Source organism: Lissotriton vulgaris, chromosome 11 (genome assembly GCF_964263255.1).
Source record: "Lissotriton vulgaris chromosome 11, aLisVul1.2, whole genome shotgun sequence".
Lineage (NCBI taxonomy): Eukaryota > Metazoa > Chordata > Amphibia > Caudata > Salamandridae > Lissotriton > Lissotriton vulgaris.
The window spans coordinates 84,636,919-84,661,528 of NC_141699.1; the positions used below are offsets into that span (position 1 = coordinate 84,636,919).

The window sequence follows — 24,610 nt, forward strand, 5'->3', positions numbered from 1 at the left end:
AACAGCGACCGTTGGTGACTTCTCAACAGCGACCGTTGGTGACTTCTCAACAGCGTCTGTCGGTGACTTCTTCGAGGCGCAGGAGGAGGAGGCGTAGTGGGCCGAGGAGTAGTAGGCCGAGGAGGAGGAGGTGGAAGATCATCTGGTCGATGAGAAGAAGACTAAGCTGGTGACCTAGATGGGGAATGTGTCAGTGAATATTCCAAATCCAAAGAATAAATTAATCTCCTCCTTTTCTGAGCTGCCTGCAGTGAGGAAGGAGCCACGGATTCTACAGAAGATCCATCTTTCCCCCTCGACATTGATCTACTTGTCAACGACGACCCTCGACGTTGGCTCGAACGGGAACTTCCTCTCGACGTCGACTGGAGACTCCATGTCGATCGAGTCAGAGATTGACGTGTCTTCTCGACGTTGACCGCCGGTGTCTTCTCGGCGGCGATCGTCGGTGACTTATCGCCGGTGACCGTCAGTGACCTCTCGACAGCGACCGTCGGTGACTTTTCGACAGTGACCGTCGGTGACTTCTTGACGGTGACTTCCCGACGGCGACCGTCGGTGAATTCTCGACGGCGATTAATGTCGATCGACGAAGGTGCGTCGACGTTGAATGACGAGACAATGTTCTCGACGACGACCTCCACGGTGTAAGGGCTCTCGACGGTGAACAAGGAGGTCTCACAGTTGGTTCTGTCACCTCTTTTGTAGATCTTCACCTCAAAGTGGTAAGTCGACATCGTTTCGACCCAGAGCCCTGAGTCGACGGCAAACAGGTCAGTGCAAAATCTGCTCTCGACTGGGACCAGCACCGTTTTTTCAGCCCTTCTTTTTCTGGGGAGCCCACCAGAGGCTGAAGACAGAGTTCTGGTAGAGGACTGATCCTCTCCCTGCTCTGAAGTTCCACCTGTTGACTTGGCCTGCTATTTTCTGCTTTCTTCTACTCCTTGAAGCCAAATCTTCTCCATGTCATGCAGGGTGCGCCTGGAAAAGGTTTTACAAATGGAACAGGCATCAGGAATGTGAGAAGCAGGCAGGCAAATAATTCACACTCTGTGAGAGTCAGATTTGGCCTTCTTCCTTTCACAGTCTGGACACTTATCAAAAAGGGATGGCATTTTTGACTGAAAACTATGGAATTCCTGTCAGAAAATGACAGCAGAGGGAAAAGAAAGACCAAAGACTTCGAGTGAAACTGTAAATAGTCAAATTCTGAAGAGATTTTTGATGGAAAAAAACCAAAATTAGTAGAGCTCAATGCTTCAGGGTCCTGTTAACAGGAGCCATAAAAAAGAACTGAAGTAACGGCCGCTGGCTGAGCATCATGGGATACTGGTGGTCTCTGGAGATTCTTAAAGGCACTGCTTCTATTTTGAGACATATAATGGCATCCTATTGGGTTTCTCTGTCCAACCCTTTCATCTGTATCATGAAAAAAGGAGTTTTGTGGAGGGGAGTTTTCTCTGTGTATTAAACTCCATAAAAATTACGAAATATAAGTTTATTGGCTATCTTTTTTCACTTCAAGATGAAGTCATGGCCAATGTAGCCTAGTTAGTTACGCTGCATTATTGTCTTTTCTATCTCTTAAGTGTCTTTACAGGCCTTCCTGAAGAAAGGCAAAAAATATCCACTTAAGAAGATATATCTAAGGAAGTGCTCCGGGGTCCCAGCAGGGGGGCGGAACTATTTCAGTGCTTATGACTATACACGGAAATCCCCTACAAGAGAATCATTGTTATGTCTGCCTTCTAACGCAGATGTTACCAGACCATATCTTTCTATATACTGTTATAACGTAAAGATCTTTGATTAATGAAATAGATATAACCTCTACTGCAACATTTGTCTGGGTCAAATGTGTGCACCTTACCATGTCATGGCTTAATAAGAACACATACAGAAATATAACCAAAATAAAGTAGTATGAATTGACATCCTTTTACCTTATATATTTATAAGGAAGCATCTGGGATAAAAACCTTGATGCACATAATCTATGTCTGACATTGCTAAACATTTGCCAGAAATTCCAACAGTTGATAATATTTAGGATATAAGGACTACAACTTGACCACTTATCAGGAGCCATGCTTCGTCAGTGATTCTGTCAGAGATGGTCACACCTGCTGCCAGCATGCTTTGCACTTCAGAGATGCTACATCTCGCCTGAAGAGTGAAGCTGATAAAGCCAAGTTCCGGAGGAAGACTGACTGACTGCTACAGCAGTGGGTGTTTGCCCTTTGCAGGGAACATTGTCTTCACGCCTCCACCGATTACGACAGCATCAAGGTATGCAGTGCATCTTTTCTCTCTAAGAAATTCTAGACTACACGTTGCTCTGCCTTTCATGCTCTCACAGTGTACCACATAGACGTAGAGATTAGGGTGTTAGGTTCTACTTGACATTTTAATGACATTCTAACAATGCAATAAATGTTCACTCTATTCTTGTTATGGATAATGTGCCTCGTTGCTGCGTAGTTGTTTTAGATGTACTACGAAACAGATTGTTCCTGTAGTATTAAATACTTTGAACTTAAAAAGTGTTAATTCTTCTTAGTACAGTGTGTGTGATACTGTGAATAACTAAATAAGGTTTGTTGCCGTTTACACAGTGCCCCTGATACCTTTATGAGCAATGTTAGTAACCCAAAAGCAATACCTCTATATCAGTTACACATTGGATAGTGTTCTGCGGGGCTAAAAAAAACTGCCTTTAACATTCATCACTCATGCATTGAACCACGTTTGACCATGTCCCCCGTGGGTGGGAAAGCACCCCATGTAGAGTTACGCTGAAGTTGTACCTTACGCAGCACCTCAGCACTGGTGCGTTCAATGTACATAACACTGGCAACTTTCAAATAGCCACAGACATGCACAGCGCTTGAATACATTTGTGTTTAAGTACCACAGAATTTAAATTAGTGTTACATTTTTTATTTTATTTAAACTGAAAAACTCTACAGATAACCAAACAAGAATTTATGTGGAAAAATGCTATCTGCACCTTGTCCACATCTATTTTATCTTCCATGACAAAATTCAGAAAAGAATAGAAAAATAAATCTTGATAAATACAGACTGACATTTTAAAATGAATATCATAATATCTGGAGTCATACATACCGTGCACACAAAAGGACCTAGTGGCAAACCTAACCTGCCTATCCTGGGGCACTCCTAAATACAATTGTGAGAGGGTTGTTGCATAAAGGGATTTGTAGGCCCCTCAAATCAGTCATTCATTGAACAACATCATACACACACACACAAACCTTGAATGAGGGACGCCTGTCCACAAAGTGACCTCACCTGGTAACTCAGCAGCTGGAATATTTTGCCGGTAGTGATAAGCTAGTTCCCTGAAGTTGCGCAGGCCGCAGCAGTAACACAGGACGGTGCTACCTGTGATTCTGTAATCTGAATAAAGAAAGCAATCACTGAAGGTACGTGTATGCACAAAGCACTCTTTGCGTCTCATGGAATTATTGGGATCCACACATTAGTAACGCAGGCGAAGACAGTCATCTGTACTGTGAAACAACAGTTATGGCAGTGGCAGCTCGCATAGTGCTTGCTGCGGGGCGAGGATGTAGCAGGAAGGGGGTGTAGTAAACTTGGACATACGACGGATCGGAGGAACGTAATGATTACTTTCCTCCGTTTTGTCGTATGTCCGAGTTTATTACCCCCCCACCCTGCCCCTCACCCACCCGCCTCACCACCCCGCAGCCCCCCTATGCGAGCCACCACTGAGTTATGGTTTTCTAGCAGTAAACCTCAATAAAACAGTAGTTGAAGGTGCACCTTCTAACAGTAGCAGCCATTAAAATATGATTTTAAAAAAGAGGAAAGGGAGCTTAATCATTAGAAATTTACTTTCCTATAAAAGAAGGAAGGAAATGAGGACTGGAAGAAGGAAGCAAGAATGGTAACAAGTACTGAAAGAGTCAAAAATACGGAACAGTGTCCACTTCAAAGACTGCTTGATGCCACTTTCTGCTCAGTCGGGTAAGGGAGGTGTCCAACACACTTCGAGGAAGGCTGGACCCAAGACATGTAGCTATGATAGACAGTGTCTAAGTAGATAAAGTTTACTTGATGTTTTGGTAATGCCCTGAAAATGATGGACGCCTCAGTGGGTGAGGTACTGCCCATCTTTTCTCAGAGGACGAGGACAATTGGCCAGAGCTTTTAGCAGGTGTGCTGTTATACCGGTACTGAGCACTGAGCTGATAATTAGCAGTGATTGGTCCCAGAGAGGATACGCTAGACCATTCTAATTCAGGAAAAGTAAAGCATGCTTCACAAGAATGTATTTATTAAATATGCCTAGATGCAATGCCTCCATGCACAAGGACAAATAGTAGGGATGCAGTGATGTGCACAATTTGGTCCTGCAGCTAATTTCATGTAAGACTAAAACATTTTCTACAGCTTATACCAGTTCCTCTTTTGTGACGGTAAATCACATCATACTTTTTATCGCAGAAGCAGTGTCACTTTGGTAAACAGACACCAATAATCAGGAGAGAAGCAATGTAGGAACAAGGGAGATATACACTCTTTACTTTTCAAACTGATCCATTGTTACAGAGAAGGGACTACAAGGATAATGAATTCTTTCAGAGTTATTTTGTGACTTCAGTGCTACTCTAGTGCACCGGTGGCATGAAGATAGCTCGATCACTAGACAATAACATGGAAAACACTAGAAATCCCATGTTAAAGATACCATATAACTAGCATATATTTTAGCACCTTTGTAGGGAAACGCAGAAAGACCGTTTGACGGAATTCACAGTTTCAATCCAAAGGGGGAGACAAGCCGAGAAGCATTGCGGCTTTGAATTAAAAAAAGACAATCTTTGTAGGAATGCTGTTAGACTTAAAATGTAGCAAAGCTCATGCAGAAAGAGGGCAGAAACGGTCCAAAATCAGAATGCATGTCACCGCAAAAAGAACACAGACTCTCTGTGCTGTCACAGTTCAGGACATTTTGCTGCCAAAGTTACCATCAAGTTACCTGCGAGCATGAAAGCACCTCTCTGCAGAGCCAAAATACTTTCGTTCAACATCTCTTTCCATGTCATCCCCCTGGATGCCAGGTAATTCTGAAAGGCATACAAAGGAGAAATATTGGTATGTTTTGAAATAGGATTGCATTTTAAGAGTACATTTTTCTAGAGTAGGACAGAATATACCTCTAAATACTGTAGGCTACTGCAAGCATCCTTTACAAATCCTGGGCAAGGCACTAGTCATGATTGTGCCCCAGCTGTTCCAAATGGCCCCTCTATTCGCCAAAGCATGCCACACCCCTTCATCCAAATATGGCAATATGTAGCACCATGACCATAACCGAGGCAGAGAAGCAAGTGGCTTAAGGCAATCCGGTGCAGCATACAAACTACGTTTTCTACAGGAGGACAGCTCTCCCTTATTCTGAAATCCTTTGCAGATCGAATGAGGACAAATGCAACATTAGGGAAGAGGTGACATTTTATGACAGAACTGGATGAAAAGATCTCAAAACAAGGTCTGGCCTGTGTATTGTCTCTCCAGTCGTGTTTAGAGATGTAAGTATTTGCCTATGTGAAACCTGAACAGATTTCATACCAAGCATTTGCAATGCAATAAGTCTCACAATTGCGAGAGTTTGAGCTATTGGCATTGTAAATGACTATGCCTTTTAGTTATGTGTTCTGAAAACCTGCAATTAGTGCATAAACACACACTTTGTACTTACAGTAGTAGCTGCTTATGAGAAGCAAGGCTCTCAGTAACCGTGCCTGTTTTACTGCCAGCCGTGCATTTAGTAAGCAAGGACGACAAGTACAAAGTGCATATTTACACGTGCTTGCTGGCTTTCAAAATACATAAATAAAAGACCTTGTTATTTACAGTGCCAATAGCTCAAACTCTCACAAATGCGAGACATATTGCATTGAAAATGCTTGTTGAATTTATGCCTTTGCTCTGGACATATGGGGCCTCCTATATGAAAATGCAGGTGCTCACATATAGGAGGTAATTCTTGTCAAGAGAGTACATTCACATTATAGAGCGCCTATGTCAAAATGCTGGCCCGGGCGTACGTCAGGATAATTTTTACATATGAGGGCACCAAAAGTACTGATGGGGGAGAGGGGATGTATCCATAGAAAAATGCTAGCTGTGCCATATTGATTGATATTACACTTTAAATATTTCCAAACATATGGAGTGAGCCCATGGCAAATTTTGATGAAATGGTGCTTTGTTCTTGGGCGGGTCTGGCTTCTTTGGAGGTATATATTTCATGATTGCCCTTTCAGGGCCTATGTTTTTTTTCCGCAAATGTATTTGACCACTGTGCTATAAAATCCATAATTTTACCCAATTAAAAAAACTATTGGGGGAAGACCCCCCCTTCTCAAGGAACCCTCCTAAAAGAAGGCTGTCTTATTCAGCGCCTTTGTTGGAATTTGGGAAAGTATTATGCGGACAACTGGTGATTAGAAGCGGTAGGGAGCAAAGAGTAGCGTGTATAGAGAGGGGCAGGGGCAGTAATTTGGAAATGACAAAAAGCATGAAAAAAACTGCTTACATTCAAAAGTGGGTACACCTGATGCATTCCCGTCTTACCTGCAAATTCTTTGTTTGTATTCAAAGTTCGGGTTTGTGACCCACAATACTTATGTGATTCTGGCGCCAGTGATTAAAAGGGATGAGCACATTTGTGAAAGACAACTTTAAATTTTTTTGCAAGGAAATACAACTCTGAGCCCCTCAGCAATTTTTGAAGCTCAAGTGAGAAGGCGGTGTGTATAAAAGTAATACAAGCATTTGCAATGCAGTAGGTCTCGCATTTGAAAACGTTAAAGCTATTGGGGTTTTTATATTTTTTGGTTTGCAGTGGAGTGAGTATTTAACAAAAAAAATCTTGCATGTGATGTAACTGGTGTTTATCTAAAGCACTCCTATAGGTTCCAGTTGAGTGCACCACCATAGCCAATCTGTAGAAAAATGTACAGTTAGGTAAAACAAAGCATGATATAAAAGGAGAGACAAATAGATACTCGTTTAGTGGCTGATTTGTACAAAGTGAAACCAAAAAACCTAGAAAAATTGTGTGATCTTGGGGAAATGTTTTATTTCACCAAAATTATTTCTCTTAATATTTGCACATAAAAGTACTTAAGAAATGTGAGTTAGAATACCAGCTGTACAAAAAAATATATGCCTGCAAATTATTTTCCTTTCTCATTGTTTCTTCAGAAGGATCCAGCTGCTTCTGCGTGCAATGTTCATTTAAAGAATGTCTGTTCTAGCATGCCTCTGTATTTTGGCAAGGGGTGTTCATGTTAAACGTTAACCGGGATCGTCCTGTAATTCTAAAGAATTGGGGACTGAAGTCACGATCATGGAGGGAAGGTGGTCTGTACAACTGGGACAAGGAGAGTTAATGAGAGATCATTGCAGAGAGAGAGAGAGAGAGAGATCATTGCAGAGAGAGAGATCATTGCAGAGAGAGAGAGAGAGAGAGAGAGAGAGAGAGAGAGAGAGAGAGAGAGAGAGATCATTGGAGAGAGAGAGAGAGAGAGAGAGAGAGATCATTGGAGAGAGAGAGAGAGAGAGAGAGAGAGAGAGAGAGAGAGAGAGAGAGAGGGAGAGAGAGACAAGAACACCTGGACATAACACCATCGTGTCTGAGCCAAATCATTGAAACCACTGGTGCCGAAACATACAATGGAAAGCGAAAGCCCACAACAACTAGTCCAAGATTATTGTGAAGTCATCTATTGACAAATTCTTGATTTTTTTTTTATCTCAGAAGCGCATATATGCATCACCTCTATGCATGTGCGGACCCATGCAAGGACATGGGCGGTATTTTTTATTTTTATTTATGTAACGTGAAAGCATTTACGGGGAGCAAAGTGAAAAAAAAATGTCAAAGGAGGGTGGAGCGCAGTTTGAAAATACTTGTAAAGCTTCGTTCTGTAAGTGTTTAGAAGTCTATTGCGATGTATGCCTTCTCCTTTCATACTCACTTAGTTATCACAGAAATAACAAGATTGGACTGAGTCAAAATAATTAGCAGCAGTTCAATGAAACAACAAATTGTGTAATATTTGCCCTTTCAACATAAATACACCAAAAGAAGAACACTTCAGATTCACATTTGTTTATTGCGCCTGTGAAATGTTTCACTCCCACACCTTCTATTTCATCGCTACTGTATAATAACGAATCAGTTGAGTGGCATGCTTTGCCTTCCCACGGTGCCACCCCAAAAAAGAAATCAGTACTTTGCAACTGTTACCATTAAAGCATGCATTCTTTGTAATCCAAACAGAGCAGCGTGTTCAGCGGTGGCGGAGCTGCAGCTTCACCCTTTCTACCTCACAGCAGCAGGAGGAGGAGGAAATGAGGAATGCACAAAAAGCAGCCACGTCACTTCCCACGATAGGAAAGGTTTGTTAAAAAAAATCCAATTCCAATGACAACGACGGGCATAAAGCAAAGCGCTGCAGCTGAGGTAGCGCACCCCCCATTCAATTGCTACTGTATGATGAATCATTTGACCGGCATTTTTTGTCTTTCCCACCGCGCCGACCCCAAAATAAAAAAAAAACACTTTGCAGCGGTCACTGTAAAAGCATGCATGCATTCTTTGTAGTATTCAATCTTAACAAGATAGCAGCATGTTCATTGGCCGTGGAGCTGTCGCTTCACCCATTCCAGCCTGCAGCAGCAGGAAGAATGCACATGAAGCAGCCACGCCCCTCCCCGCGATAGGATAGGTTTCTAAAACAAATTGAATTTCACTGACCACGACGAGCATAAAGCAAAGCAGCTGCACCTTAAGTTGCGGCGCAGAAAACAGGAACAAGCATTGGATATGGGCATTAGATCTGCTCTCCACAAAAAAAAAAACAGCACTGACAGCGATCGCTTTCGCGATCGCTATTGTAAAAAAAAAAAAAAAAAAAAAAAAAAAGCCTGCGAGTGGTGCGCGCGCGCGCCACTGCAGGCATATGTCTTCAATTATCGCGCCCTAATCGGCACGATAATTGAAGACACATGGGCTTTGGTGCACGTAACAGCCACCAATACGCCTATGGCCTATTGCGTGTTCTATTAAAAAACAGCACGCACGCAAAGCCCAATCAAAATGGACCTAGGAAATAACACGCATGAGCTGTGTGGAATTTCCAGGTCCATTTTTTAAACCCCAACCGAAAGGTTTTTTCGCTTTGCTTTGCTTGCGAGCCCTAAAGTCCTAAAAATGAAGGTTCTGGAAAGTCAAGGGAGGTACCTAAAGGTGACGACAGAGGCATTTCATTTAATTGTACTAGTCCTAACTCTAACTTCAATTTGCTTTGTTTCGTGACAAGCGAGAGGACTTATTTTTTTTCTATTTTTCTTCTTATTGATTTTGAACCATGACGACTTTAACTTATGGAGAGTCAAGTCTAGCCATCCAGCTACGAGCTACCGAAATCTGCCTGAAGCCTGTGCTACTCTTGGGCTAGCACAAACTTTGGCGAGCCCCCACGCATAGTGCTGGCCATTGTATCAACTTATTAATTTATTTATGTTTTTCTAGAACTACCGGTCACCTGGTCAGATCATACGGCAATACTGTTTCTTTAAACTACCTCCAAATTTAGCACAGGCAACCTTCGTCCTGTGCTACCCTCCATAAGGAAATACCCCTATGAAGTCAATGAGTTTAGCGTTTCAACAAAGTTTATGATGAATTACTTTTCTTAATCGGACTGTGAAGTGTTTTATTCTTGGCTCACCTCAGCTCTGGGTGATTTAGTCCCTATGAAGGTCTCTGTTTCTGGTCACTCTAGGCCTTCATCTGGCTAGTTGTTCCTTGAAAAAAGACTTGTAAGTTATTATAATGCGCATGATGCCAATATTGACTATGGAAGACAGAATCACACACCCTAGAGCTTTAAAAAGCTATAAGCAAAAGGGCTTGTCTATTACTAATCCCAGTTAACAAAATCAAATAACATTTTCATGCAGGTCCCTGTTTTCTGCTTTTGAGAAATGTGTGATTTGGTCATAACTCCTTCACTACAAGGTGTCTCCAGTTTCTTTTCTGATGAAGAAACAGCCTGTTAGGAGTCAAGTCTTTCCAGGGGCTGGAACTTCAACTTTAATTTGATAATTGGACTGTCCCTCCAAATAATTTACAGCATGTTATTCACAAATTCAGGCAATCCTCTGTCCGCACAGCATATAGTAAAGAGGTCAATAATTTCTTTGATAGAGTTGCTATATCGTAATATTGTCACTTTCAGGCAACACACGTGGCCGGAGTCATTGCTAAGTTTTTTTTTAACGGGGAATCTTGTTTTCATATTTGTGTCTAGTACTTATGCAACTCTGCCGTAAATACATTTCATATTCTTAATTTTGATGATGGGGTTGCGAATTTCAAGTGATACTGATGTTGCATGGGAATGCATGAATGCAATTGAAAAGCATTTTTACAGGGCTTCTACATCTGCGTCAATTATCCCTGATTAGTAATTAGAGGACACGAACAGCAGGAAGCCATTCTACGAATAAAGCAATACAAACTTGTTTACAGGTACTATTTAGTATCATGAAGAAGTTATAATGTGCAAGGTGGCCTTTTTCCCCAAAATGTGGGTACAGCCGGTGTGTGTTTTCAGGCATATGCCTTCCTGTACTGCCTGGTCTCATCTGACCCCGTATAGTTAAGGTTCACATGCTGTGCTTAATTTGTGAACATTTAGGTGCCGGGGCCATGCCAGAAGGCTACTGCAATTTAAACTATCCATTGTTACTGCCAATGACAGTACCAAGACAACTACTAACCCTCACACTTCTGCAGGTATTACAATTAATTACTATTCCCGGCCCTCAAAGCTTGAAGAATGGCTTGCGTGGGAGTTATTAATCATTGTTAACGTACATTGAATTAATGGCCTCCTGTTGTTTTGGTCATCCCTATTTCAGCCACCTGCTCTACCATGGGGCAGGTAGTCATATGTGCAGGTGCTGACAATGTAGTTCTGGTGCTGAGCACCACAGGCTCAAATGAAGCATTAGATTCGATATTTTGTTTTTCACAGGAGAATGGACATTTAATGGGCTCATTATCAGTTGCTTATATTTATTAGGAATAATTTAGAAACACATAGCATACCTTTTTAGTACACCAATGGTAATGGGGTGACAGCTCTGGCTGATGAGAAATCACTATGCCAGTGATTCGATTAATTAGATTATCTGGGTAGCATTAATGTTCACGTTTGACCCTTCCCCATTTGCTACACAGCATGGGAGGGGCATTTAGACAAACAAGACGCAAGTTGCTTTTCTGCCGGAGTGTCGTAAAGCAGTGTTGTGGAGTAGAGTTGGTTCTTGTGAAGTGGCGTAGAGTCATGGAGTGGTGTAGAGTAGAGTTGAGTGGACTGTCATGGATGTGTATAGGGTGGACTGGCATAGTGTTGTGGATTGTCATGGAGATGGTAGAGTGTCGTAGATTGGAAGGGTGTAGAGTGTATTAGAGTGTCGTATAGTTGAGTATTGTAGAGTGAAGCAGAGTGTCATAGAGTGGAGTGATATTGAGTATAGTGGAGTGGTGTAGAGCAGAGTGGAGTGGCAGAGAGTGTTGCGTAGAGTGGAGTACAGTGTTATAGAGTGGTGTAGAATGGAGTATATTGTTGTAAAGTAGAGTGATTTAGAGTGGAGTAGTGTAGTAGAATGAAATGGCATAGAGTGCAGTAGTGTCGTCGAGTAGAGTAGACTGGAGTGTAGTGTAGAATATATATAGTGGAGTAAAATAGCATGAAGTGGCGTAGAGTGAGTAGCATAGAGTGGAGTAGTGTTGCAGAGTGGCATAGAGTGGATTAGAGCATCATAGAGTGGAGTGTTGTAGAGTGGATTAGAGTGGCCTAGAATGAAGTGGCATAAAGTACAGTGGTGAAGAGTAGACAGGCATAGAGTGCAGTTGAATTAGAGTGCTTCGGTTTTGAGTAATTTGCATACAGTGAAGTAACGTAGAGTAGAGTGGAGTGGTGCAGAGTAGACTGCAGTGCGTAGAGTGTAATGGCATAGAGTGTAATGAGGCAGGTAGTGTCATAGAGTGGAGAAGAGCGTCGAAGAGTGGAGTGTTGCAGAGTGGAGTAAAGTGGTCTAGACTGAAATGGCATTAAGTACAGTGGTGCAGAGTGGATTGGTTTTGAGTAAAGTGGTATAGACTGCATTGATGCAGAGTGCATTGGTGCAGTGGTGTAGACTCAGATTAGAGTGGTGCGGAGTGGTGCAGAGTAGCCTGCAGTGGAGTAGAGTGCATTGGCATAGAGTGGAGTGGCGTAGAGTTCGGGCCATCAGTGCAGTAGTTGTAGTGTGGAGCTGCAGCATGGGTGCACCAGTCGCCTTATATTAGTCCTTGGGCTGGGTGGCCTGCCTCAATTTTAATTGTGCGCTTCTGAGCCTCTCAATAGTGAAGATGTGTTGGCCCTCTCACCTGTTTACTAGCCCACCATCATCGTCTTTGTTGTAGCACATTCTGATGACCAAGTTATAGCTAGAGCTACACTACTATAGGTGCAGGAATTACATGTTATGTTACATTATTTATGTTATATACTGCATTCTATGGAAAATATGGCCCACAGCCCAAATGCCATGTCTGTGCTTAGTTAGATGTAAGCACAGTGTTCTATTTAATGTGTTGTGTTGGACGGTTGTGTGTGTTGCATGCTATTGAAAAGTGCTCTTCGGGGCCACATTGCAGCCAGCTGTATAGCATATCTGCACTATGTGGAGTGTATGCAAGGTCTGTCCAGTGCGTTCTGTTTGATGCTTGCATATGTTTTAAAATACTTGCAATGCTCTTGGGAGCTGTGTGCCATCCAGCTATTGGTATTTCTGCGCTATGTGCTATATAAGCTCTACCCAGTGTGCGCTATTACATGTCTGCGTGTGTTGTAAATTATCAAAAAGTGTTGTTGGGTGCTACGGTGCACCACAACAGTCAGCTGTACGCTATATCTGAGGTGCACAGTCAACATACCTTTGTAAACTAGTGAACAAGGCTTAGTTTTTTCTGGTTCCAGTACCCCCTGGGCCCCCACTCTGCCTATTCCTTGCATTTGAAATTTACATTTACTGCTGTAGTGTGAGACTGCATTTCATGAAAAGTGATATAAAGTAGGGTTGACAAAAGAAAAATGCCAGCCATGTTTTTAAAGAGCCTTTAAAGCCCTTATCTTGGCACTAAATAAGGTTATAAATAAAAGAGTATGCATTCATTTGTAATGTGATTTTTCTCTCTGTGTTCTCTTTAATTATCAGTCATGGATCTCATCATTCAGGCAGCCCTAGAACACAATAAAAGTGTTTTCTATTTATATTTGCTGTTCGAAGTATGCACAGTGCTGAAAATACAGCTTTAGGTGACTGCTTATTTATGTCGGTGGTGCAAAGTGGTAGGTGGCGGGCCGGGCTGCTGGGGGGCCCCCCCCATGCGCTTTGCAGGGGGCCCCCTCAAGTTTCGTTATGCCACTGGGTGATCCTGCACTGAGCCAGAGAGCGGGAACCCTTCTTGCGCTGTTGGCTTCAGAAATGAGGCGACCCGACCCTATCACACCGGTTGTGTCCACTACCGACTGCCCAATCTAAAGGGCTTGTAGGACACCTTGGGCGGCAACATTGAGACCCGGAAGGTCTGGGCCGCAGATCGACACGGGCACAGCGGCACCATCCGAGTAGCAGACTGATTGCAGAAATTGTCGGCCCGGGATTACCCGCGGATGTAAGGCAAGTGACTGGGGCATGAATCAGTCATAGAAACTGAAGAGGAATGGACCTTGGTGTGCAGTGTGCACAGACTCGTGCCTATATTACTTGCCGCAAGAGAGAAGAGGCTTGAGTCCTGCTGCGTGTGGAGCCCAGTGGCGGCAGTCAGATACTGAGTTCCCCATCGCAGTGTGATAGCTGCTGTTGAAAGGGTGACGTACTAGAGACCCTATAGAGGTGAGTAGAAGTTGCTGCGGATGATCGCAGGCAGCTGGCGTTGAAGGACTGCAGGTGGAGGCACATGCCTGTGCGGATAGAGGTGAGCCTTGTCACAGGGGACCTGAGTAGATGCTGCTGCCCAGTTTTATATCTATCCCAATGCCTCACTGGCAGAAGAACAAATAGAGAGGTGATATAACGAGAGGATCAACCTAAGGGGGAGGAGATCCTATATAACCCTCTGAGAGACGGGAAGCACTTAAGGAGAAGGTCTGCTTCCCTACAGACGAGACAGGGGGCCGCAAGCCCTCCAACCCAAACGTGAAGAGCTTAGGGTGACGGCTGGAGTACTGTGCTGATTAAAGGAACAACCATCCTAACAAATGGTCACAGGGTGAATACGTGGAGTATCCAATACATTCCTCAACCACTAGTAGACTTTTGGGGACAATTTAAGAAAGAAGTGTTAACCCAAATACACAACCGAGTAAAGCTTGATGGGGTACGAAGGGAGTTCGTCGCACTGAAGCTTGAGAAAAGGCGAAAGAAAAACCACATAAAGTTTCACTTCTCAGCTACCACCCATGTTCATGTCCCCCAGGACTAAGATGCCAAATATAAATATGGTGAAAGACAAAAGGGGGCAAGGTAGCCCAAACCAATAAAATTTCCAACTATGCCCTGCCATCGGAACAGGGTGCTCAAAGGGCAACCCTGGCCACCAACACAGAAGAGATGGTACAAAAAGCTGAACGACCCCCGTACATAACAGAAGTGCTTACTACCATTCATGTCACAAGCAATGAACTAAGAACATAAGATCGATTCTGTTGCCATAGACGTGAACCTACTCCAATGCGACATGCGGAAGGTCTCAGACAGGGTCCCAGTAACTGAACGGACGGTAGACTCACTACAAATGGAGCTACACACACTGAGGGATACAGTAGTCAGCCTCTAGAAAAATATGGTGCGACTAGACGAATGAGCCGAGGATCCCGAAGGGAGGTCACGAAGGAATAATCTCTGTTTTGTTTAATTTCTGGAGAAAGCAGAGGGCCCGTCTGCTGAGCTATTTCTAGAGGAATGGCTGGTTGGTGTACTGGCCCTAAAGAAAATTTCCACATTTTTTACGGTGGAGAGGGCACACGGAGGGTGGAGTGCGATGGCAAAGCATTATTTTTCTTCTCAGCGGGCGAGGCAGCTGACTGGCTGGATACAAGAGGCTCCCAGGGAGCCTGCTTAGTTCCCTCCACGGTGACACCATGGAAATCCGGGTCCCAGGGACAATCTAGAATCGCCACCAGCAGGGGCAGTCACAGGACAGTGCCAAAAGCCGCAGCCCCAGTAGAATCAGGGTCTGCCCTGACAAAACTCTACAAGCATCAGACTTTGTCCCGACCCAAGAGCTTCCTCACCAGGACACCCCTTGAACAGCAACTTGAGTGAAGACACAGACGCTTGAAGGGGGTCAGACACAGAAACATGTGAACTGAACAAACTTTCTCAATATATCCTTTGATCTAGGTCCGTGGTTAAGATCGGAATATTAGACTATTAGTGGGCCAGAGGAGGGGAGGTAGCCCTATCTTGGAGTTTACCATGCAAACTGTAACAGATGGTGGGGCCTGTCCCCCAGAGACTGGTGTCTGTCGATGGAGTTGGAAGCTAGCCCTCACACCTCGACGGCCAACCAGTCACTTCCTTAGAATAGGGTGGGAGGGGAGGGAATGAACACAAGTGTGTATTTGTTTTTTATACCTCTATAAGGTAATGTGTTTTTGGGGGTGCATTTGGGAAAATGGGGCGACCTCTACAGACCTTCACCGGGTTTAGTTTTGAAGGGGAGGGAAATGTGATATTGACCAAGGGAAGGGGGGAAGTTGGGGTAGTTCCGATTCAGGTCAAACAGTCCTTCCTTCGTAGGAAACAGTTATAAACATACACAATGTTACATGTTTGGATGACAAGGATCACCTTTGAGAGAACAGAGTGGAGATATGTTGGGCGGAGTGGCACACGGGGTGTGCTGTGGCAACCACCTTGAGTAAGCTAATCACGTGGAATGTACAAGGTATCGCTACATTTGAAAAACAGACATATATTTGCCTATTTAAAAAGATATAAGATAGCAGTGGCTTGTCCCCAAGAAACCCACATCTGGGGAGACTCAATAAAGTGTTTGAGGAAACAGTGGAGAGGGCAACTATACGCCACTTCGTACTCTGGGTTTGCACGGAGGCTCTCATATGGGTTGCACCGGGGGTCCTGTTCTAACACCTACATCATGTGGTCAATACAGACGGGAGGTATGCTATCTTGCACGTGTGGTTCAGAAGTATGTATCACTATTGTTTATGCCCCAAACAACGACAATGCTTTCTTTTTTAATGATCTTCTGGAAGCGGCCTCCCCCTATCGGAGGGCTCCAATAATGTTAGAGGGAGATATTAATTGTGTTCTGGATGACACTCTAGATCAGGAACCTCCACGATTGTATACCAAGCTGAAATTGACTAATACGCTACAAAGAATGATACAGGGTCTGCAACTACGTGATCTATGGTGGGAACGCCACCTCACTACAGAACAGTTCTCCTGTTATACACCTGCCACGGGGACTTTCAGTAGACTAGACTATTGGTTTCTTTCCTCGGATCTGGGTTGGAGTGTGGGGGGAATAAACTATCAGCCGAGATATTTGTCTGACCACTTCCCGGTTCTATTGGAGCTCAGTGGCAGAAAGGACAGGTCAGGGATACCTTTGTGAAAGCTCAGAAGCAAGGCATTGCTACATTTAAAAAACATAGAAATATATTTTCCTATTTAAAAAGATATAAGATAGCAGTGGCTTGTCCCCAAGAAACCCACATCTGGGGAGACTCAATAAAGTGTTTGAGGAAACGGTGGAGAGGGCAACTATATGCCTCTTCGGGAGCTTGGGGGCCCCCCACACCGCAGGAGCTGTTGGGGCCTGTGTTACGCCCCTGTCTGTGACGTATTCCTTGTGAGTGGGGAAGATGTCTAACACTCACCAAAATTTCAACACTACCCTTTGTTTACAAACTGGCAGACATGAGTACTTATCAAAGGTCACCTCATCTGCTGAGGTCTGCAAGATAGAGGTTGCTAGGAATCACATCCAGACTGGCTGATCTTTTCACTTTTCAGATTCTTTAAAAAGGCCATGAAATCACTCTACGGGTTTGGCACTCCAAGTTTATCTGGGCAGGGCACTACGATATCTGTCAATTTTGCCATGATATTCAGTCATCTAACACTACCTTACAAGTCACTGTGGGGTGGAGGTAGTGCTGGAAGGCAATGTTCTGTAGCATGGGAATGGAGTGGAAAAGATAAAACATAGCAGTGGTGGAGTGAAAAGGATGCAATTCAGAGCAGAGGTGGGCCAAGGAGAGAATCTACTACATGATGGAGATAGGGTGGGGAGAAACAACAATCTACAATGCACACAGAGTGGCCGAGGGATTAACTGTTGGGTACTACTGCTGATTGACAGGGAAGGAAAGTATAAACATTAGAAATAGGTCAGGTAGGTGTGTACTTTTAATGTTGCCTAAGATTAATGTTTTGAATTTAAACCTACAAATGTATAATTTGTTAAGGAAGTTGCTTGGTTGGGTTCTTGGCCTGCTTTTCCCCCCATAAAAGAGGGTGTTCAATAGCAGCATAAGACCCATGCCATTGATCTGTTTAGCTGTGAGGGGCAATTGCTGCGTCTGGAGAAAAATACAATTATATCTGTATGTGTATGTGTTTGGGTGGGATTTTATTATACAAAATACAGTGCTATAAAACCCATATTTCGAAGGAAAGGGTGAAATATGGAAAATGGTTCCCAATGAAATAAGGGTTTAATCATCATACAGCAGCCCCCAAGATCACTTGCAGATTACTACTGGGATTATATGTCTACCGGCGACCAAAATATGTGGCAACATTATCTAAATTATGCTCAAGAAAAGGCACATTATGAGGCATTATGCAGCACACATTCCCTGCCAGTATTTTGAGCCATTTGAGCTACATCTAACATTTTTGTTGACATCTGTAAATTATGTCGGATCATATGGCAAATGCTCTAAAACCAAAATTCTGCGATAAACGCCATAGACACAGAATTACATTAATCCACTGATGTGCACAAACTTCCATTGTTTTATCAACATAGTATTCATGAAAAACAAACAAAACCTGAACTTTCTAATTTTAATCAGTCCCTATTGTTAGATGCACTTTGAAGAAAACAGCCTTTTCATGCTAACTAACCGAAAATAATGGTGATATAAAAAATATATAACAAATGACATGTTGATATGGTCCCATAGAACCGTCTCAGGCCTTGGCCTCATGGTTTATAAATGTCACCAGAACTCATATATGCAACATTCACAAAAATATTACCCTGGATGTTAACCACAGTAAGAAATATTTGAGATGGCAACACAACTGGGTAGGGTTACAGAAAAAGGCATGTACTCTGGCAAATATATCAAACCACATTACCTTAAGGATATCGGACTCATAATTGTTGTTATTTAAGATTCCGTCCAGACATTTATCACCAAAATTTAACTCTGTAAATAAGAAAAAGGGACTGAGTGATCACACACGTTTTACAAGCTATATTTATAATTTCTAACTAGAGAAATGTGTTTATTTCAACACTTGCTACATGATGTGCAATATAAAAAAATTGTGCTGGTGGGATACAACTCCTCAGAAAACCAAAAGAATTTTTGTAGTTATTCATGCAATACACAACGGACACAGGTCTTACCAGTCGTACCTCTGTACAGGAAGTAAATCACTTTAACAAACATCATTGCTATACCTTTAGCTTTATATTACCCCATTCACACACTGCTTACACAGCAGAGATACAGTGCTTAAAGCGACTGACATTCTGAGGCGTCCCAGGTGCACAGTCAGTTCGGACACGACTGTTTCTACATCCATCTATCGTCACAGGAAAAAGAGATATCAGAAATTTCACTTAAATGAGTGAAACCTAATATCTGCAAGTTTTAAATGGATTAGTATCAGATCAGGAATCTCGTATTTTCTGAGCAGGACCAAGAAGGTTCTGATTTCCAAACACAGGCCAGCCATGGTTGGAGATCCCTCATCCACTAAGAGAAATACAACCTCAGGACGGTAGGTGGAGTGGAGGACTAGAATCATGGGGTGCAGCAGGGGTTGAGGTGATTTTGGCAAGATGTATGAGGACTGAGTTGTATGAGGGCCTGGGTGCTGGAATAACAAGAAGGAATTTACAGGGAGTGCATGCAAGGACAGAAATACCATGATGCCTAATCACAGGGGTGTGCACACACTGATAGAGGAGCAATGGCTGGGAGAGTCTGTGCAGAGGCACAAGGTGCAGGCAATGGGTTGAGGAACAGTGGCACGATTGTAATCGAGATGCTGTGTTGAGTCACAGATGGTGAGAACCAGTGGCAGAGCTGTACATGGCCCAAGTGATGAGTAACGGATGGTGCAGACACGAACTGAGGACTAGTGGCAAACCTATATGTGGGCTGCAAAGTGGAGTCACAGATGATGTAGGCAAGGATTGAGGAAGAATGGAAGAGCTCTATGTGGGCCTCAGTGCCAAGTCACGGATGGTGCAGGCAGAGCCTGAGGAACAATGCCACATTGTAACAGATGGTACAAACAAGTACTGAGGAACCGTCGCAAAGCTGTACATAGCCCCAGAGCAGACTCACAGATGGTGCAGGCATAGAAAGAGGAACAGTGGCTGAGCAGTACATGGCTACAATGCCAAGTCACGGATGATGCAGGCAGATCCTGAGGAACAATGCCACGCTGGAACAAATGGTGCAAATATGTACTGAGAAACAGTGCCTGAGCTGTACAGGGCCACAGTGCAGAGTCACATATGGTGCAGGCGAGGACTTAGGAACAATGGCTGAGCTGTACATGGCCCCAGAGTTGAGTCACAGATGGTGCAGGCAAGGAAAGTAAAACAGTGGCTGAGCAGTGCATGGCCCTTAGTGCAGAGTCACAGACTGTGCAAACAAGTACTGAGGAACAGTGGCTGAACTGTACATGACCCCATTGCAGAGTCACAGATGGCGGAGGCAAGGGAAGAGAAAAAGAGGCAAAGCTCTACATGGCCCCAGTGCTGAGTCACAGATGGTGCAGGGGAGGACTCGGGAAAATGGCTGAGCTGTACATGGCCACAGAGCCGAGTGACAGATGGTGCAGGCAAGGAGAGAAAAACAGTGGCAGAGCTTTACATTGCCACCGTATTCAGTCACAGATGGTGCAGGCGAGGACTGAGGAACAGTGGCTGAGCTGCACATTGCTCCAGTGCTGAGTCACAGATGGTGATAGGCAAGAAAAGAGAAACCGTGTCAGAGCTGTACATGGCCCCAGTGCTGAGTCATGGAGGGTGCAGACAAGGACTGAGAAATAGTGGCAGAGCTGTACATGGGACCTCATGGATGGTGCAGGCAAGGACTGAGAAATAGTGGCAGAGCTGTACATGGGAGATAGGGTTGAGTCATGGATGGTGTAGGCAAGGACTGAGAAATAGTGGCAGAGCTGAACATGGGACCTAGGGTTGAGTCATGGACGGTGTAGGCAAGGACTGAGAAATAGTGGCAGAGCTGTACATGGGAGATAGGGTTGAGTCATGGATGGTGTAGGCAAGGACTGAGAAATAGTGGCAGAGCTGTACATGGGACCTAGGGTTGAGTCATGGATGGTGTAGGCAAGGACTGAGAAATAGTGGCAGAGCTGAACATGGGACCTAGGGTTGAGTCATGGACGGTGTAGGCAAGGACTGAGAAATAGTGGCAGAGCTGTACATGGGAGATAGGGTTGAGTCATGGATGGTGTAGGCAAGGACTGAGAAATAGTGGCAGAGCTGTACATGGGACCTAGGGTTGAGTCATGGATGGTGTAGGCAAGGACTGAGAAATAGTGGCAGAGCTGTACATGGGACCTAGGGTTGAGTCATGGATGGTGTAGGCAAGGACTGAGAAATAGTGGCAGAGCTGTACATGGGACCTAGGGTTGAGTCATAGATGGTGTAGGCAAGGACTAAGAAATAGTGGCAGAGCTGTACATGGGACCTAGGGTTGAGTCATGGATGGTGTAGGCAAGGACTGAGAAATAGTGGCAGAGCTGTACATGGGACCTAGGGTTGAGTCATAGATGGTGTAGGCAAGGACTAAGAAATAGTGGCAGAGCTGTACATGGGACCTAGGGTTGAGTCATGGATGGTGTAGGCAAGGACTGAGAAATAGTGGCAGAGCTTTATATGGGACCTAGGGTTGAGTCATGGATGGTGTAGGCAAGGACTGAGAAATAGTGGCAGAGCTGTACATGGGACCTAGGGTTGAGTCATGGCTGGTGTAGGCAAGGACTGAGAAATAGTGGCAGAGCTGTACATGGGACCTAGGGTTGAGTCATGGATGGTGAAGGCAAGGACTGAGAAATAGTGGCAGAGCTGAACATGGGACCTAGGGTTGAGTCATGGATGGTGTAGGAAAGGACTGAGAAATAGTGGCAGAGCTGTACATGGGACCTAGGGTTGAGTGTAGGCAAGGACTGAGAAATAGTGGCAGAGCTGTACATGGGACCTAGGGTTGAGTCATGGATGGTGTAGGCAAGGACTGAGAAATAGTGGCAGAGCTGTACATGGGACCTAGGGTTGAGTGTAGGCAAGGACTGAGAAATAGTGGCAGAGCTGTACATGGGACCTAGGGTTGAGTCATGGATGGTGTAGGCAAGGACTGAGAAATAGTGGCAGAGCGGAACATGGGACCTAGGGTTGAGTCATGGATGGTGTAGGCAAGGACTGAGAAATAGTGGCAGAGCTGAACATGGGACCTAGGGTTGAGTCATGGATGGTGTAGGCAAGGACTGAGAAATAGTGGCAGAGCTGTACATGGGACCTCATGGATGGTGCAGACAAGGACTGAGAAAAAGTGGCAGAGCTGTACATGGGACCTAAGGTAGAGTCATGGATGGTGAAGGCAAGGACTGAGAAATAGTGGCAGAGCTGAACATGGGACCTAGGGTTGAGTCATGGATGGTGTAGGAAAGGACTGAGAAATAGTGGCAGAGCTGTACATGGGACCTAGGGTTGAGTGTAGGCAAGGACTGAGAAATAGTGGCAGAGCTGTACATGGGACCTACGGTTGAGTCATGGATGGTGTAGGCAAGGACTGAGAAATAGTGGCAGAGCTGTACATGGGACCTAGGGTTGAGTGTAGGCAAGGACTGAGAAATAGTGGCAGAGCTGTACATGGGACCTACGGTTGAGTCATGGATGGTGTAGGCAAGGACTGAGAAATAGTGGCAGAGCTGAACATGGGACCTAGGGTTGAGTCATGGATGGTGTAGGCAAGGACTGAGAAATAGTGGCAGAGCTGTACATGGGACCTAGAGTTGAGTCATGGATGGTGTAGGCAAGGACTGAGAAATAGTGGCAGAGCTGTACATGGGACCTAGGGTTGAGTCATGGATGGTGTAGGCAAGGACTGAGAAATAGTGGCAGAGCTGTACATGGGACCTAGGGTTGAGTCATGGATGGTGTAGGCAAGGACTGAGAAATAGTGGCAGAGCTGTACATGGGGCCTAGGGTTGAGTCATGGATGGCGTAGGCAAGGACTGAGAAGTAGTGGCAGAGCTGAACATGGGACCTAGGGTTGAGTCATGGACGGTGTAGGCAAGGACTAAGAAATAGTGGCAGAGCTGTACATGGGACCTAGCGTTGAGTCATGGATGGTGTAGGCAAGGACTGAGAAATAGTGGCAGAGCTGAACCTGGGACCTAGGGTTGAGTCATGGATGGTGTAGGCAAGGACTGAGAAATAGTGGCAGAGCTGTACATGGGACCTAGGGTTGAGTCATGGATGGTGTAGGAAAGGACTGAGAAATGGTGGCAGAGCTGTACATGGGACCTAGGGTTGAGTGTAGGCAAGGACTGAGAAATAGTGGCAGAGCTGTACATGGGACCTAGGGTTGAGTCATGGATGGTGTAGGCAAGGACTGAGAAATAGTGGCAGAGCTGAACATGGGACCTAGGGTTGAGTCATGGATGGTGTAGGCAAGGACTGAGAAATAGTGGCAGAGCTGAACATGGGACCTAGGGTTGAGTCATGGATGGTGTAGGCAAGGACTGAGAAATAGTGGCAGAGCTGTACATGGGACCTCATGGATGGTGCAGACAAGGACTGAGAAAAAGTGGCAGAGCTGTACATGGGACCTAAGGTAGAGTCATGGATGGTGAAGGCAAGGACTGAGAAATAGTGGCAGAGCTGAACATGGGACCTAGGGTTGAGTCATGGATGGTGTAGGAAAGGACTGAGAAATAGTGGCAGAGCTGTACATGGGACCTAGGGTTGAGTGTAGGCAAGGACTGAGAAATAGTGGCAGAGCTGTACATGGGACCTACGGTTGAGTCATGGATGGTGTAGGCAAGGACTGAGAAATAGTGGCAGAGCTGTACATGGGACCTAGGGTTGAGTGTAGGCAAGGACTGAGAAATAGTGGCAGAGCTGTACATGGGACCTACGGTTGAGTCATGGATGGTGTAGGCAAGGACTGAGAAATAGTGGCAGAGCTGAACATGGGACCTAGGGTTGAGTCATGGATGGTGTAGGCAAGGACTGAGAAATAGTGGCAGAGCTGTACATGGGACCTAGAGTTGAGTCATGGATGGTGTAGGCAAGGACTGAGAAATAGTGGCAGAGCTGTACATGGGACCTAGGGTTGAGTCATGGATGGTGTAGGCAAGGACTGAGAAATAGTGGCAGAGCTGTACATGGGACCTAGGGTTGAGTCATGGATGGTGTAGGCAAGGACTGAGAAATAGTGGCAGAGCTGTACATGGGGCCTAGGGTTGAGTCATGGATGGCGTAGGCAAGGACTGAGAAGTAGTGGCAGAGCTGAACATGGGACCTAGGGTTGAGTCATGGACGGTGTAGGCAAGGACTAAGAAATAGTGGCAGAGCTGTACATGGGACCTAGCGTTGAGTCATGGATGGTGTAGGCAAGGACTGAGAAATAGTGGCAGAGCTGAACCTGGGACCTAGGGTTGAGTCATGGATGGTGTAGGCAAGGACTGAGAAATAGTGGCAGAGCTGTACATGGGACCTAGGGTTGAGTCATGGATGGTGTAGGAAAGGACTGAGAAATGGTGGCAGAGCTGTACATGGGAGATAGGGTTGAGTCATGGATGGTGTAGGCAAAGACTAAGAAATAGTGGCAGAGCTGTACATGGGACCTAGGGTTGAGTCATGGATGGTGTAGGCAAGGACTGAGAAATAGTGGCAGAGCTGTACATGGGACCTAGGGTTGAATCATGGATGGTGTAGGCAAGGACTGAGAAATAGTGGCAGAGCTGTACATGGGACCTAGTGTTGAGTCATGGATGGTGTAGGCAAGGACTGAGAAATAGTGGCAGAGCTGAACATGGGACCTAGGGTTGAGTCATGGATGGTGTAGGGAAGGACTAAGAAACATTGGCCCCAAGGGCAAGTCGCAGATGTTGAAGGCAAGGACTGAGACACAATGGCAGAGCTGTATGTGGGACCTAGGGTTGAGTCATG

General features: G+C 44.9%; 1 protein-coding gene across 4 annotated transcripts in view; it reads right to left on the minus strand.

The window, feature by feature from the left end:
• The window catches only part of CHFR (checkpoint with forkhead and ring finger domains), a 208,099-nt gene that overhangs the window by 40,706 nt on the left and 142,783 nt on the right, over positions 1 to 24,610 (minus strand). For all 4 annotated transcript variants that reach the window (XR_015300868.1, XR_015300869.1, XM_086942736.1 and 1 more), the window contains exons 14-16: positions 18,529 to 18,599; positions 5,030 to 5,117; positions 3,316 to 3,423 (exon numbers count right to left, since the gene is read on the minus strand). Coding sequence is in view for 2 of the 4 variants with exons in the window: in XM_086942736.1 (XP_086798862.1) it covers positions 3,316 to 3,423; positions 5,030 to 5,117; positions 18,529 to 18,599 (267 nt within the window). In the remaining 2 variants the exon portion in view is untranslated. The remainder of the gene's footprint in view (positions 1 to 3,315; positions 3,424 to 5,029; positions 5,118 to 18,528; positions 18,600 to 24,610) is intronic.